Source organism: Paramisgurnus dabryanus, chromosome 8, assembly GCF_030506205.2.
Source record: "Paramisgurnus dabryanus chromosome 8, PD_genome_1.1, whole genome shotgun sequence".
Lineage (NCBI taxonomy): Eukaryota > Metazoa > Chordata > Actinopteri > Cypriniformes > Cobitidae > Paramisgurnus > Paramisgurnus dabryanus.
The window spans coordinates 23,606,626-23,622,932 of record NC_133344.1 but is presented as its reverse complement, the minus strand read 5'-3'; the positions used below and the strand labels follow the sequence as shown (position 1 = coordinate 23,622,932).

Sequence of the window (16,307 nt, the reverse complement as noted above, 5' to 3'; positions counted from 1 at the left end):
TAGATGCAACGAAGCATATACCAAGAAAGAAACTGAAATAAATCTTTATTATCACCTGAACTGATATCAGACCATCGAGATTAATGTGCCAGGTCCTTTGTGATCCAGTTGTTTACGTATTGGTTAAAGTTTTTGAGATTTAATGTAGTTTTTCGTTTTAACACCATTTTATTAAGTTAAAAGTTATCTAACTTGCCAGGTAAAGGGAGGAAAACAAGTTTACATTTGCTCTGGGTTTTTTTATTAATAAACTAGGCCTAGGTTTTAAAAAGCAGTTAAAGAACCATCTGTTTCATTATTTACTGTAGCTGTCAGAGGTGCGCATGTTTACAGTGTTGGGGGTAACGCATTACTTTAAATGTACACATTTATATTTGAGTAACTTTTACAAAAAAGTAATGCAAGTTACTTTTTAGTTAAATTAATTCAATAAAAAAAAATGATACACTGAATTAAACTGAACGTAGTCACATTATACACTGTATGCGTACACACCTGTGTGGGAACAGTTTGAGTCAGAAACTGAGATGGCAGGCCAGAGCTTGACTTTTTTTTTGTGATAAAATATGCAACTTCTGAATGCAGAACTTTTCAGTCATAAAAACACCTGCAATGCCTGAAAGAGATCAAGCCTCAGCCAATAAAAAGTAACGTAAGCATTAATTTAGTTACTTTTTTTGGGGAGTAACTTCATATTGTAATGCATTACTTTTAAAAGTAACTTTCCCCAACACTATTTATAGCGCAATAATTGCATTATTCGATATGGAAGACACATGTAATGATGAACTCAACTGCTTAGTGTCTCAGGACATTAGATCGTATAGCTCGTGGAACTGGATTTTGACGCGACGTCACTGGTTCGAATCCACCTTTAACCAACTTTGCTCTTCTCTCTTTTCCTATCACATATGGCAAGTAAACGGCATTTGTTTCCTATAGAAATAAACAATGTGTGAAGAAAAAGTGCCTAACAGTTGTTTAAGTAAAAATAAAATTATTTATTGCGTAGGCTTAGGGGTCTGTGTAGGGAGGTTTTTTATTTTCCCAATAATGCAGCATCCATTTAAAGGTGCATCTTTTGGTGAAATTGCAAACAATGGCTCAGTACACCGCTTACCCCTTTTAACCCTTCTGAAGCTACGGTAGCCGCTACATGAAAAACGTGTCGTCGTCTGAGACAATATAGTGAGAAGAAAAAAAAACGATTTGTTGAGCAGTTTTTCTGTTTAGGGCTAATGTAGAAACATGGCAGCACAAAATGGCGACTTCCAAGTGGGAACCCGCAGTGTATGTAGATAGAAATTGCTTATATTAAGGTATTAAAAACATAATGGTTCATTAGCCAAGGTCTTTATGCATGCCTACTTAAAGATAGTTATGTATATTATATTGCATTTCTGTCAAGAGATTCTGCTAAAAATTATACATTGCACCTTTAATCGTTTTAATAACCCTGGAAAATTGCATCCTGTTGATCTAAAAAAAGGTGCAAATAGTATCTGTGTTTGCACATTGCAAATGTGATAATTTTGACATTACTATCTCTATATTTTCAGTTAGCATCTACCGCTAAGTGTATAGGCTATAGTAGCTATTGCTATTTGCACTTGGTGGTGTAATAGCCGATGCTTTAAAATAAATTCAGCATAAATATGCCAAATTGCATATTTTTGTTTTGAACGTCACATCTTGGCTTAAAGCTAATAGGAATTGTTTTGGTTTGTGTGTCACAAATAAGCTATTCAAATATTTCAAATCCATGTTTTGTGTACAATTATTTACTTGTGGCAAGTAGTCATGTTATAAGTGGGATGCATATAGACAACTGATTATAACCGAATTAACCCAGACACTGCATAAAACTTCATTTGATGAGGCAAAGAAAGTTCCAGGCACACAGTTCATACTGTGTGAAAACCATCTCTTTTTTTAACACTAAACAATAATTTTCTTCTATGTTGTTTTGTTGAGGTATTTTATATAGGTTCAATTACTTAAGGTAATGACTCTACATTTGCACAATTGTGCAAAGAGTGCATTTCTTTATTACAATGAATCTACACAGTGTTTCTCACATGGTGTAAGATAATTTCCTTTGTTCACCTCAGTCAAGGGATAATTTTCTATAATAGTAAGATATAATATTGTCAGAACAAAGTCATACATGTCTTATGAAAGGTCATTTAATCTACACCCTATTATATTTGCATATCCACATTCCAAAGACATTACACAGTAGATTCAGTTTTCTGGTGAAATGCAAACATGCAGGTTTACATTTTTTTTTACATATTCATTAAAAGCTTGTTGCATCAAACAGACCTCCAAAAACAATGATTGTTTTGAGACTGGTTTCCAAAACACTGCCTCGCCCATCCACTGTCGCTGGAGTCCTGCCCTGAACTCACGCCATTGGTCGAGCCAGAAGCCATTTGAGTCAGATGCTTCATATCAGACTGATGTTTTTAAAGAGCCACGGTGCTTGCATTCAGTTTAGTGAAGAATCATTTAATGCACAAACGAGAAAATGACACACTGGCCTTCAAAATAAGGTTATTCAAATGATTGTCCATTAACAACCAAACCAAGACGTTGTTTTTTCAGCCCCAATAATTTCCTTTTGTTTGATGTCATATTTGTACACATCCGAGCCAACAAAGAAATGAAGTGACCCTGAAAAAATAATAATGATTGGTAAATGCATGTTAGTTAAAACAGGCCAAGTTACTGATTATAATCTAAGGGGCGGTTTCCCAGACAGGGGTTAGACTTGTCCTAGACTAAAACATTTTTAAAAGCTGTCCAAACTGAAAACAACTTGCACTGACATATCTTAAAATACATCAGTACCCTTTGTTTTTCCTCAAAATGCATGCGAATAATGTTTTTATTAAGGCATATTTATTATTCCTAATTAAACTAAGGCCTGGTCCTGGCTTAAGCTAATCCCTGTCGGGAAAACCGCCCCAATGTGTCTAATAAAATCCAGTAAATACCATCTTTATAAATTGCTGCACTTATTGGTCCATTTATTCCTGGGAAATCCTCGGAAATGTTACGTGGGCTTGAGTCATTCATAGACTTGTAGTGTTCATTATACCTACAAGAAAAATATTTGAGTGCTTGGAAACTGATTTTAGTAACACTATGCTGTTGTATCTAATAGTTCACCTCCAGTACAAGTGTTCAGTAAAAAACAAAGTGTGTGCAGTTCTGTGAATGTGGACGGCTGCATCTATCTGCTGGACCCATGATGGGAACCCAAGACTCTTGATGTTTCTGGCTCGGCCTTTTACTTGCGATCCTTTGACAGTCCAGAAAATGGTTCCTGTGATTAAGATATTAAAGATTATCCCCTGCAGCTTAAGGCTAGTCCTAGACTAAAACACATGTTGGAGCTGTCTCAACTAAAAAAATAAATTGCACAAACATATTTTAAAATATGCCAGTACCATTGATTTGTCTCCAGATACACACCAGTAACATCTTTTTTGGATGGCATGTTTATAAAAAATGCTTAGTGTAACTAAGGCCTTCTCCTGGCTTTAGCTAAGCCTTGTCTGTGAAACCAGGCCTATGTGTGTTAATTAATAACTTGAAGGTAATACAAAGGTGCAGAATGTGAAACAATGTCTGTACCGTTGAACAGATAAGCTGTTGCTCGCTGTGGCACCCAATAAGCAGCATCAATCTTGCGATCAATATTTGGCATAAAATTGCTGATGGGACCCTCTTTTATATCATTTTGGTTATTGTGTTTAATCCACAAGTACCTGAAAGAGTACAATATGAGGTTTTGTTAAGCTTTTCTTAAACATAATAATACATTGAGTATCAAACATATGCAGGTCTCACTTCCTGTGACCCTGTCTGTGAAATCTCATCATCTAATTATGGGATTAGAGGCATCAAAGTTTGATTTTACATTTTACAATTTCATTCTTTGTCATGACCTTATCCAGTCAATATGAAAGATTTCAAGGTTATATTTTCACAGAATGTTCTTTACATTATGTAGGATGGCTTTATATAGAAATCAGTGAATCACAAAAAAAAATTCACAGGCAGGGACACTTTTGTGGATGTTCTTATTTTTGCACATCTTTATATATCTGCATTTTTACATCTTTATAGTTTTTTTCATTTCATGGTAGTTGAAAAGATTTGTTAGTAATCCCCAAAGACAAATCAACTTACTTGTCTCTAAAAAAGAAAAGAGCTTCTCCAACAGTTGTAACAGCATCAAACGTCAAGTCAGGATTACATATTTCCTTCAATGATACAGGGAAAAAAGAACCACTGTACCAGGGATTACTGGGATTGTTCCAGTTGAATCTTGAAGATGGAGAGGGACTTTTGTTTCTTGGACCTATGAAACACAAAGCACTTACACTCTTAAAAGTAAAGTAAAAATGGTTCTTCCATGGCATCGATGTGAATTTATTTTTAAGAGTGTTTTTGATCAACTGTATAAATGCGACTGTTTGAAGAGCCCCTATTATGTGCGAAAAAGAATGTAATTTTGTGTTATAAAATTTTTGCGGCTTGAGCAGAACGTAACAGATTGGAAAGGATACTAAAAGATTAAAACCATGTCTGCATTTGTGATCGTAGAAATAACAAACAACATATATAATTCACGTCATCATAGACTTTTGGATTTGTAACATTATGTGAACACACACTTACACATCAAAGGAAATGTACACTGTAAAAAAATCCTTAAAAAACAGCTAGGGTGCTGTAAAAATACCGTAAAATAACGAGCACAATAAATTACAGAAATTTTCCGTAATACAAAATACAGTTTTTTTGTAATTTTACACTAACACTGAAAAAAATCCGTAAAAAAACTGTAATATTCCTGCAGCTGGGGTGCCGAAAAAATACTGTAAAATACTGTATACCGTAAAATAACGAGCACAATAAATTACAGAAATTTTCCGTAATACAAAATACAGTTTTTTGTAATTTTACATTAACACTGTAAAAATTCTGTAAAAAAACGCAATATTCCTGCAGCTGGGGTGCCGAAAAAAGTACTGTAAAATAACGGGCACAATAAATTACAGAAATGTATTTTGTAATTTTACATTAACACTGTAAAAAATCCGTAAAAAATTGTAAAATTCCAGCAGTTGGGGTGCCGGTAAAATACTGTAAAAAACAGGAACAATAAATTATTGAAATTTTCCGTAATACAAAAATACAGTGTTTTTCTGTAATTTTACATTGACACTGTAAAAAAAATCATAAAAAACTGTAAAATTCAATGGCAACAAATACTGTAAAGTGAAGGGCACAATAAATTACAGAAGTTTTTTGTAATATTTGTAATGTTTTTTGCTATTTAATATCACTGTAAAAAATCTGTAAAAAACTGTAATATTCCTGCAGCTGGGGTGCCGAAAAAATACTGTAAATAAACGGGCACAATAAATTACAGAAATTTTCCGTAATGCAAAATACAGTTTTTTGTCATTTTACCTTAACACTGTAAAAAATCCATAAAAAAACTGTAATATTCCTGCAGCTGGGGTGCCGAAAAAAATACTGTAAAATAACGGGAAACAATAAATTACAGAAATTTTCCGTAATGCAAAATACAGTTTTTTGTAATTTTACCTTAACACTGTAAAAAATCCGTAAAAAAAACTGTAATATTCCTGCAGCTGGGGTGCCGAAAAAATACTGTAAAATAACGGGCACAATAAATTACAGAAATTTTCCGTAATGCAAAATACAGTTTTTTGTCCTTTTACCTTAACACTGTAAAAAATCCGTAAAACAACTGTAATATTCCTGCAGCTGGGGTGCCGAAAAAATACTGTAAATAAACGGGCACAATAAATTACAGAAATTTTCCGTAATGCAAAATACAGTTTTTTGTCATTTTACCTTAACACTGTAAAAAATCCGTAAAAAAACTGTAATATTCCTGCAGCTGGGGTGCTGAAAAAAATACTGTAAAATAACGGGAAACAATAAATTACAGAAATTTTCCGTAATACAAACATACCGTTTTTTTCTGATTATTTTTTCGTGAATCGGATAATAGTGGCTCTTTAACAGTGCTTTATAATGAGTTTCCCATGATGTATGTATTACCATATAGTGTGTTGATATTTACAATATCCTCACTGGAAAGCAGATTATTTGTTTTTCGTTGTTTGTATGTGGGGTACATCACTGATTCTGGGTTTTGTGAGTGTTTCAAACCCAGTGCGTGACCAAACTCATGCGCAGCTACTATATACAAGTTAAACCCTAGAAAAAAGAAAATGTATTAGCATCCCGTATGAGTAAAATATGTCATTACCTTGCAAATGGTATTACAAAACAGGCTACCTTTAGGCCCTGCAGTCCATGCTTCAGCTTCATCGAAGTGAACATCCCCACCGATGCCCTCACCTGGCCCATAAGCATGGGCAAGTGTGCCATCTGGACCATCAAAGGGAAAGGAGTCGCCATGGTCTAGGTGTTGAACATGAACAGGTCAGATTGCATTATCAGCACAAAGGTCACGGGTTCGAAAACCAGGAAAACACGATCATGTCGCTTTTAGCAGTGCAAAAAGTCATGGGTTCAATCCGCAGGGAATAATGGTTGGATAAAAGCATCTGCCAAATGCATAAATGTAAAGGAGACATATATTATGTAACAGAAAATGCCCTAGCTTACCATTTCTAAAAAACTCCACCATTATGTCTGCCTGGTGTGAATATGATCTGAGGAAAGAAAGAGGACTGGCCTTCGCCCATACATCCAGAGCCGACGCGATCAGAGAGTCCACTGTGCTCACAGGTAAGTGACTGGTATACCTCCCAACACTGTAAGATTGTATCACTTTACATTACCGTGCATGTACTGGACATCCGTAAAATACACATATTTAGTAGGCTACATACCCATAAGTGATGAGGTTTCTCTTCCATCTGTTTCCACGTCTGTGACTGTAGTCCTCCACATCAGAGACGCCGCATCTCGGGGTTCTGATAACAGCTAAAGTTTCTGGATTTAAGGTTCCTGTTCTATTGAGTCCAAAAAAGCTCTGCATGTCCTTTAGTTTGGATGAGAACGATGGGCGACTCCTCCTCCTGCGGCCCATGGGATCGGCTTTGAAACTGTAAAATTGCTCAAGGTACTTCTAGAGGAAAATTAACAGCAACCACCACAGTGAGTATTGACTTTCATCCCCCCACCGTTTTTTATCAATATGATTGACTGTATTTGACGTCTGTCAATTGAAATAGAAAACAGCTATTTAGGTGATGTCATTTTAATTGAGTCATGCCAAAATTTTAAACAATTGCACAGATTTTCAATAGATTTGAAATCAGCAATATAAATACATAAAGGCAACCATACCTTATTTTATAAATACATCTAAGTGCTATTAAATCTAACAAAATTATATTAGGTTTGCAGAACACCTTAAATTATAAATTAAAAACGGATGTAAAGATCTAACACAAATGAAGCACTTACAGTTGCCACTGACAGGTCATTCTGAGCAGGTTTAGTTGGATGAACCGATTCATCATCTGGATGTGGTAAAGGTGTCAGACGATACTGTCCAAAAAGACCAAAGACAGAAACTAGGTAGAGCAAAACCTGCATCTTTCCTCTCCAGACCACAGTAGCTTCTGAATGATCAGTGCTGGAAGACATAAAGTTAAACTCTTTATAACGTATTATTATGACTCAGACAGTGCCAAGACCAGAAAAACCTCAAGCGCTGGGAGTGGTTTGTTCTGGTCACAGGAAAAGAGGGATCCTGTGTAAAAATCCTGTGTCAAATTATATATGAAAGACATGTACCTCAAAACGCAATTCTTGGATCTCACATGGGATTGTGGGAGTGGTATCTACCACGCTTAAGACGTATTTCACGGCCAATGAAATGTCTCTTCCATTATCTGATCTTGTGCTACATGGGACTTAAAAGCATTTGGAAAATGTTTCTTCCTTAAAAAGCTCTAATGTCTGCTCCTAATGCTTTGAACGCTTCAGTGTTACTTATATCTCGCGATCTGCACCATTTAAAAATGAATGCTGTTATTTTCTTTCCTTTCTCGAGAATTTGGCAGAATACTACACGGCTGATGGTTTATCACAAGATTAGCTGTGTAAATACTTTTAATCCTGATGTGTCGTAAATGTTCTTTACCAGTTTATAAATCATTTGACAGTTTAAGCATCTTTAATTTATAATTTTTACACATTAATGTAAGTTGTATTATGCATTCCAAGCAATCTACATAATCATTACTAGTTCATTGCAACAATGTCCTTGAATGCATTCTTTTCATTGTTTAAAGTTTTTGGTAAATGCATCATTCAAAGTTTTACAGACATTCTTTAGTGTTCGATTCCACTAGACAGACATGCCATAAAACAATCTACACTTGCTTTTTTGGCGTATAGCACTAAGTTTTTTAAAGATACTTGTAATTACAAGTTACAGTCCAAAAAAAACTGAGTCTACTGTCTTTTTACAGTAACATGGTAAAGTGGCTAACTGGAAACACGTTTGTGGTATGCAGAATACAAAACCCTTTTAAAACAGTTAAAACTTGTTCTGTGACAAGTACAGAATTCCAACATGCTAAAATAAAATTAAAACATATCCTGAAGATTCAGCAACCTTTCTGCACTGCTATATTTGCAAAGATCTTTGCCAGTACTCCTTAAAGTAAGAAGGAAATAATCAATGTAGGTGATTTAAGGTATAATTTAACAATAGCAGTTTAAATAATTCAAAACTCTTTTTCCTCCTACTGCATACATGTTGTGGTGTCGCTTGTTTTCTGTTTAGGTTTCACAACATAGACCAATGATCCATAGATTGCAATGCATTTATTTTGCTTTCAGGCTACTTCCATTGCACAACTCTCATTTGCAAAAGAGCTTCTGTAGATGATCTCTGAGATAATCGTACCATTAATTCTTTTGAACAGGAAAAATTATGAGGAAAAGAAAAATGAACATCTGCTAAAAGACTCAATAGCCTACTGTAGCGTCGTGTTACAAAAATAGATACATTTCAAAATACTTCAAAATGTTTCTCAAAGGCAAAGCCAATATGAGTTTGGCAACAACACAGGATTATGATTGACAAACTGTTTGCTGTGAAGATTGTTTCAGTTTTAATAGATTAACTCCTTCTGCACAGTGACTGGAAGGAAGAGCATTTCACAAGACAGTATCCACGATGATCCGGATTATACCCCTTATAATCCTTTAAAGAGAAAGATTGCAATCAGGATGTGACTTTGGTGTGACGTCTAATACAACACTGAATGAAATAAAAACCCATAAAATGTACCATAGTGATCATGGTTAAACTTAAAACACTACTGCTACTACAATGCATGAGTGGTAACTTGATTTTCAACTGCTATGGTGTAATATATATATACAATTTGTTTATGAATGTGTTATGGTATTACAGTAATAATAATTAACCATATACACACATATATATATATATATATATACACTTACTCGTGTAACTACTCATGTAACAGCCTTTAAATAGGGAAAACATGTTTGGATCCTAAGGAATGAATGGGGCTAGGCTAAATGCTAACACATCCACGACGCGCTGTACAAAGATAAAGTGCACGCATTGAAAAAAAATAGGTATGTATAAATTTGTCTACTTTGAAATAAAAACATCTCAAAATATTGAAAAACTGTGGTGTTTTCCTTCAACTACATTATTCTGCAGGCAAAATGACATTTCTTTACTGACAGCTATTCAAAAGTAGTTGTGTAGTCTACAAAAATAGTCTGACAAATATTTCGTTACATCATAGTTGATGTTTTTGTAACATCTGGCTGCGAGGCCAAATGTTGGGTCTTGAGCCATCTGGATTGCAACAGCTTTGAATCATAACTTGAATAAGGGGTTTCGAACCAACAGTTCCAATGGGGGCAAGGGTCCTCTGATAATACATTCCCCAAAAGATCTTATCGTCTCCTTACTCCTCTCGCTCATCATAAATTGGTGCTAGTTTAGACACCCTCTTCTCTTCAAAGAGATTCCACTTTGAATAAGGTGAATTGATTGACGTGCATCTCTCTCTCTCTCATACTCTCTCTATTCTTCCCTTACTCTCACATGTTCAATGCATGTTTGGTCTGTTTTGTGTATCTCTGTAGTGTAGCTAATAAACCTGATCTTTGTTACCTGCTCGAACTGTCAAAGCAGAGGAAAGTGAACTTCCTATGGCCAGGGAAGGAACAGTTTTTAAAATTGATCAGATACTACAAAATATGTGCAATTAATGACGATTAAAGGTGCAGTGTGTCAATTTTAGCGGCATCCAGTGGTGAGGCTGCAAATTGCAACCAACAGCTCAGTCCACTGCTCACTCCTCGTTTTTAAGCGCATAGAGAAGCTATGGTAGCCGCCACTGGAAAAATATGTAATTGACAGAGAAAACTTAGTAAAAAAAGCCCGTTAAGGGCTTCTGTAGAAAACATGGCGGCACAAAATGGCGACTTCCACGTAAGGGGACCTGCTGTGTATGTAGATAAAAATGTCTCATTCTAAGGTAATAAAAACATAATGGTTCATTATAAAAGGTCTTTATACACCCCTGATAATATAGTTTTGTATATTATTGTGCATTTCTGTCAAGAGATCCTTCTAAAAATTACACACTGCACCTTTAAGTATAATTTATGTATTTTCCTTAAAGGAACGGTTTTTAAACAACTAACTTCCCATTTTACGCATTTCATTGGTAAGTTCAATAGTGTTTAAAAGGTGACCGTGTACATTCTAAAAGGATCTCTTGACAGAAATGCAATATAATATACATAACTATATTATCAGTGGTGTATAACGTCCTTATATAATGAACTGTATTGTTTTTATTACCTTAGAATGAGAAGTTTTTATCTGCATCACCGCAGTTCTCCTTATATGGGAGTCGTAATTTCACGCCATGTTTCTACAGTAGCCCTAAATGGACAAACTGCTCTACAGATTGCATTTTGTCACTACGTTGTCTTAGACGATGACTTGTGTGTCTTGTGGCATTACTGTAGCTTTACGAAAGGGGGGGTGAGCTATGGACTGAGCCGTTAGATGCCGCTAGCAATGTACACACTGGTCCTTTAAATAAAATTTTTTCCACTGATTCACTACATTTACAAGTCATTTTTGGAGGCAATTAATTACACACCATTTACAGTTCAAAAAAGAACTGAGTGCACATGAAAGATGGCAGCAATATTGTATATGGCAGCCAAGCAACCACCATTGAGGTTAATGGAGATGCTAATGTACTGTATAGCTCTCTCCAGGTATTACAAACTACTTTGTTTTTCACCTACTCAATAACACATAAACTTGAAAAAAAAAGGCGAGTTATAATCATATAACCAAAATGCTAACAATAATTGTATAATTTAACACAATGTATGCATTACAGACTATTCCCAAAAAATCTTTAAAATGTCATAAATATAGTTCTTCATGTAAAAGTTCACCAAATATATAAGTGAATGATCGATAACAAGGTCTGTGTTGAATCTGGGTGGCAGAAACTCAAACCAGTATCCTAGCATGCATATCCTGTCAATTCCCATAGTGTTCAACAATCCTGTAGTCAGTCCGAGTTCTCCTCATTGCTGGAGTTGGACAGTAATGCACATTCCTTTCTCCTGTTATAGTTGCCCCTCCTCTTCCTCCTGCCAACCATCCTGAGTCTCCGCCGGATTATATCTGCAAAACATGACACCTCTGCTATACTCCTGGTGTATAAAAAAACTCTGCAACATGATAAACTTGTGCTTGACTGCTTGTGTACTTACCACCCACATTCTCAAAGTCTTGCTTGTTGTCTTGCCAGTAGAGGCTGGTTGAAGACCTGCAGTGGCGATAGAGGCGTGTATGGAGCACAGACAGGGTGAGCAGCACCAACAGGAAGCCCAAAGCGGCTGCTGCCCACATGGCTTCATCTGAACGTGGGATCTTTATCCTTTGCCCCTTCGACAGACCCTCGATACCTGGAGACTCTGGAGTTTCACACAGTCCGAGATCTTCGCATTCAGATCCAAACCTCTGGGCCTTTGTGTCAGTCTTTATCCGATGCCTCGTCCTTTCTACCGTTGTATTCTTGTGTGTCTTCCTGTATATCTGGTTTTTACTTCCTTCATTTAAATTACTTTGTGCAAACTGCTTCTCTGCTTCAGTCATCTCCTCGACCTTGGCACCCCTGCTTGGTTCCCCTAACTCTGTCGATGAATTGTGTGACGGCAAGTTCATCACAGTTTTATTATTTTCGGAAAGTGTGTCTGTAATGTTTTGTTGTGCATAGTCTGTGCTGTTAAGTTTGCTTGGTTTGACTTCTTGTGACGTTTGTTTAAGGGCCATCCTGGTCTTCCTGGATCTTCCTCTTGTCCTCCGTACTTCAAGATTGAGAGCTTCAGAGCAGCAATTTTTAAGAGACTAGCAAACATTTAATTGGAGGTTAGTTTGAACCTTCCCATGTAAATGAAACTATACTGTAATTTAAAAATATATATTTTTGTGTTGCATATGGGACATACATAATAAAACATTACATTACTTATTTTAACCAATTTCTTCATTTACCTATTTAGCTAGTCATGCTGATAGTTTTGGGTCTGTGGGGTTCATTTCAATATTAATAAATGTTAATTTTAAGGACCAATTTATAAGCACTGTTATGGTGGTCAACGTGCATTTTCGTTACCTTTAATCCTTCCAAACTTGACATCTCTTCATTGATGTCCATTAGTCTGTCCACAGGTGCTGGTTTGGTCAAAAACAGATTGTACTTTGTTCCTTGGCTTGTGCTGGTTTGACTTATATTGTAGGAAATGGAAACTAACCAATCACAAACCCCTGGTGTGATGCGAGACGTCTCTAGCGAACGACCCCAAGAAACCAGAGCTAAAGGCTGTGAGAAAGATCAATAACAGAAACTTGTGTTCAAATATAAATAAACATATATATAGCCTGTCAATATATATATATAATAAATAAATAAGTATGTATGTGCATATATATATATATATATATATATATATATATATATATATATATATATATATATATATATATATATATATATATATATATATATTTTTTTTTTAACAAACAAATCAAGCAGACAATCCTCCAGAGGTCAAAAGGGATTGAGACACCTGTGATATAAGATATGTGATGTGTCTTATCATGACTCACCCTGTGTTGGCTGAGCCAGGGGTAAGGTGTGAGAATGTAATGAGCCAGACAAGACCGAGCCAACACGGCGAGACTCCTGCGAGCTTCAGTTGAGACACAGGGGTGATAGAGAAGCACCAGTGCGCCACTCTGTAAAAGGTAAAAATTTTCAATGCTTATTGTGACATTGGTTAGGGCAGTGGTTCTCAAACTGGGGGCTCTGTGATGGTGACAGGGGGCACCAGTTTAATGGTGAATTAAACCACAGAAAAATAAGGCTACTAACTAACAACACTACATTGTATAATTTAATGTTTTGTTTAATTTAAACTGAAAGTATTGGAATGTTTTATGTCATAAATTTTCTTTGGGGGGCCATGAAGAGATGCACCCTACACAAGGGGGGCCGCACGCCGAAAAAGTTTGAGAACCACTGGGTTAGGGCATCATCTTTACCCACTGAAATACTGTCTGTGTGTATTACTTTGAGGTTGTGTAGCCAACGCTGGGGTGGACAATACAGATACTCTCCGCTTTCTGCCTCAACAGGCCTGTAAGGACCACTGAAAGATAACAAAGCAAGAAAAACAGGTAATGCACCTCCACATATATTAGAAGTATTAGCATAAAAATAAGGGATTATGTCTCATCTTACTGGGTAGGTATTGTATCATTGTATGTAATGGGTGTGTCCATACAGATGTAATCGGAAGCCTGCACAACACAAAAGTCACCATTAGATTTCTTTAACCCCTTAACTGGCACAGACGTTTTTGAGTGGGGAGTGAAAGGGTGATGTACATCTTCAAATTAATATAACTCTGGTATTTCTTTGGTTTAGAAGCACAGTCTTGGTCTTGTTTTAAAGAAGACACTTTAAAGTTTTTCACAGAAGAGGTGAAAATATTAAATCGAAAATTGTTGTAGCATTCAACATTTATTGTAATAATGCAATAAAGTATATATTTTATACATAAAATTATCACAAAAAAATACACTTTTAGTGGTTTTATCAACAACGGCCACTAGGGGTCAATGGTTTGCTGCATACTCTTGTCACAAATTAATGAATTACTGTCATTGCATTATTATTACTGCTAAAAGGTTATATAAAAATATAAAATATACTTTTGCAACAATATACAGTTTGTTGTGATAAGATTAAAATTTACATGCAAAGTATTGAAGTAAGCACCAGCTGATGTGGTACTAGAAAAACCTGTTTTTTCAAATGTCATCATAAATTTTGTTTGCAAAAAAAGTGATGTGACTAACAAACCACTTACCTGTATAGGATATTTTGTGTCAATATCAGGAATATTCTGCAACATGAAAATAGAGCACCTGTCAGTCATGTTTTTTGTTTCATCCAATGTTATTTGTGCAGTGCAAAACAACATAATTGTTACCATCTGTGACTGTGGCCAAAGCTTTTGACACATGAGCTCTTCAGATGCTGGTAGGTCTGTATCAAGATTTGCCTGTTTGACACAAGGAAATACACAACTATGTTAAAAAAGTACCATAAAGGTTAGAAACTACATGTATGAGCTTATAGAAATATGTGTTTAACACTTGAGTTTACAAGTGTTTTTTCTGTGAAAGGAGCCAGTCTGTGGAACTGGCTTCCTACAAATATAAAGACTCTAACTAAACTGTCCACCTTTAAAAAATTAACAAAAGCCTGGCTCATACAGCAGCAGCAGTGTGATCATGTCTTATGAGATGTATAGCTGTGTATGAGGTGTGCATCTGTGTGAGTTAGAGTGAATGTGTTAAATTACTACATTTATTTTGACTGGTTTTAAGTGGTTTTTGGATATTCTATTATATTTGCTGCTTTTTATTCTTATGTTTTATTCTCTTATTATTTTAACTGTTAAAAAAGCCCTTCTAGGGACAGGTGTTGCGAATTAGCCATGTCTATAAACACTGTGATACAGGCATCGGATTGTTCTTGATGTAATAATCTATGTTTTTTGTATCTGTCCCTATTAAAAAAATAAAATAAAAATAAATGAAACATCACAGTCATTATTCTCAGGACTGTGATGGTTACAAATAGTTTTATGTCAAATTAATCAAAGATGGAAATTTTCTGATGAAAAAAACAATTAATGCAAAAGATGGCTATTTACTAACTACTAACTAAACTAATAAAAGTATTTTGTAGAGGGAGTCAATATGATAAATTTCATCCAAGTAAGGATGAACTTTGATTTTTTTTAAATGACACATCCAGGAGTCGAAGTTTAATTGTTTTTGGCAGATAACCAAAATTACTTAAGATTAATTAGATGTAAACGTCTTATTACCTTCCCATTGTCGCAGTCCAGTGTCAGTCTGGAATGACAGCACTGTATCACACCGATCCAGATCAATCCAGATATCAGGCTTACCCGAGGATTCATCGTGACTTCATAAATGCATTCACAGAAGTGTGATACAGTGAGGTTTACTGTATCCCTGTCAAATGATCGTCAAGCTGTGGCGCAAATTACTTTGTAAAAGTTTACAAGTGTGAATATCTCCGTTTAAACAAGTTTTATGTCCCATGTTCAGTCATGAAAATATAATCCACACAAATAACCGCTGGTCGGGTTTTACTTTGCTAAAAAAATCACAAAAAGATGAGGTCCGATCGAAAACGTCTCCATTATTCATACGAAAGCAAGACAAAAGAAGAGTTACAGCTGTTTCAAATACTGAAGTATTGAGTCACTAGGTAAACATCTCAACGTGTCATAAATACGTTGCAGCTTCAGTGTAGCTGTGAACATATACGGTTAGCACTTATTTTAAATTAAAGTATATATTTTTGCATAAAAAAACGTATAATACTCCGAGTAACGCGCATAAGAACTCTTTAAAGTTACACACGTACATTTGTCTAAGTTACGGTGGCTCGAATGGATCAAAACTCGTTTTTTGCCTTCGCGAACTCGCGCCAGGTTAGAAAGTCTGGAATTCCTCGATTATAAGCTAAAATGTAAACTAAATAAACTATTAAGTTAAAGTTGCTGAACAATTATTTAACACAATAATATAAAAATTAATCCTATTTAAATATATTTTAGCTTTAGGAAAATATTTCTCA

The 16,307-nt window shown here is 35.4% G+C and overlaps 2 protein-coding genes across 2 annotated transcripts; both read right to left on the bottom strand.

The window, feature by feature from the left end:
- Positions 1-1,976: 1,976 nt before the first annotated feature.
- LOC135771033 (matrix metalloproteinase-20-like) lies at positions 1,977-8,726 on the bottom strand. The gene is made up of 10 exons (XM_065281051.2): positions 7,492-8,726; positions 6,912-7,150; positions 6,685-6,833; positions 6,352-6,477; positions 6,112-6,270; positions 4,201-4,372; positions 3,643-3,776; positions 3,175-3,331; positions 3,000-3,103; positions 1,977-2,676 (listed from the first exon to the last, which is right to left on the bottom strand). The coding sequence occupies exons 1-10, from the start codon at positions 7,672-7,674 to the stop codon at positions 2,576-2,578; spliced, it is 1,524 nt and encodes a 507-aa protein (XP_065137123.1). The 5' UTR covers positions 7,675-8,726; the 3' UTR covers positions 1,977-2,575.
- A 121-nt stretch (positions 8,727-8,847) lies between these two features.
- Positions 8,848-16,095, bottom strand: tp53i13 (tumor protein p53 inducible protein 13). Its single transcript, XM_065281052.1, has 9 exons — positions 15,526-16,095; positions 14,620-14,691; positions 14,497-14,532; positions 13,866-13,924; positions 13,695-13,773; positions 13,232-13,360; positions 12,738-12,944; positions 11,833-12,469; positions 8,848-11,743 (listed from the first exon to the last, which is right to left on the bottom strand). The coding sequence occupies exons 1-9, from the start codon at positions 15,619-15,621 to the stop codon at positions 11,628-11,630; spliced, it is 1,431 nt and encodes a 476-aa protein (XP_065137124.1). The 5' UTR covers positions 15,622-16,095; the 3' UTR covers positions 8,848-11,627.
- Positions 16,096-16,307: the final 212 nt, after the last annotated feature.

Excerpts from the sequence above, each read along its gene's own strand:
- LOC135771033 (XM_065281051.2), bottom strand. The coding sequence starts at position 7,674 with ATGTCTTCCAGCACTGATCATTCAGAAGCTACTGTGGTCTGGAGAGGA. Across the intron at positions 6,271-6,351 it reads ATGGACTGCAGGGCCTAAAG|GGTTTAACTTGTATATAGTA; the intron begins GTAGCCTGTTTT and ends TCTTTTTTCTAG. Across the intron at positions 3,332-3,642 it reads AACAGCTTATCTGTTCAACG|GAACCATTTTCTGGACTGTC; the intron begins GTACAGACATTG and ends TCTTAATCACAG.
- tp53i13 (XM_065281052.1), bottom strand. The coding sequence starts at position 15,621 with ATGAATCCTCGGGTAAGCCTGATATCTGGATTGATCTGGATCGGTGTG. Across the intron at positions 13,361-13,694 it reads GTTGGCTACACAACCTCAAA|AGTGGCGCACTGGTGCTTCT; the intron begins GTAATACACACA and ends TACCTTTTACAG. Across the intron at positions 12,945-13,231 it reads CCTGGCTCAGCCAACACAGG|CCTTTAGCTCTGGTTTCTTG; the intron begins GTGAGTCATGAT and ends TCTTTCTCACAG.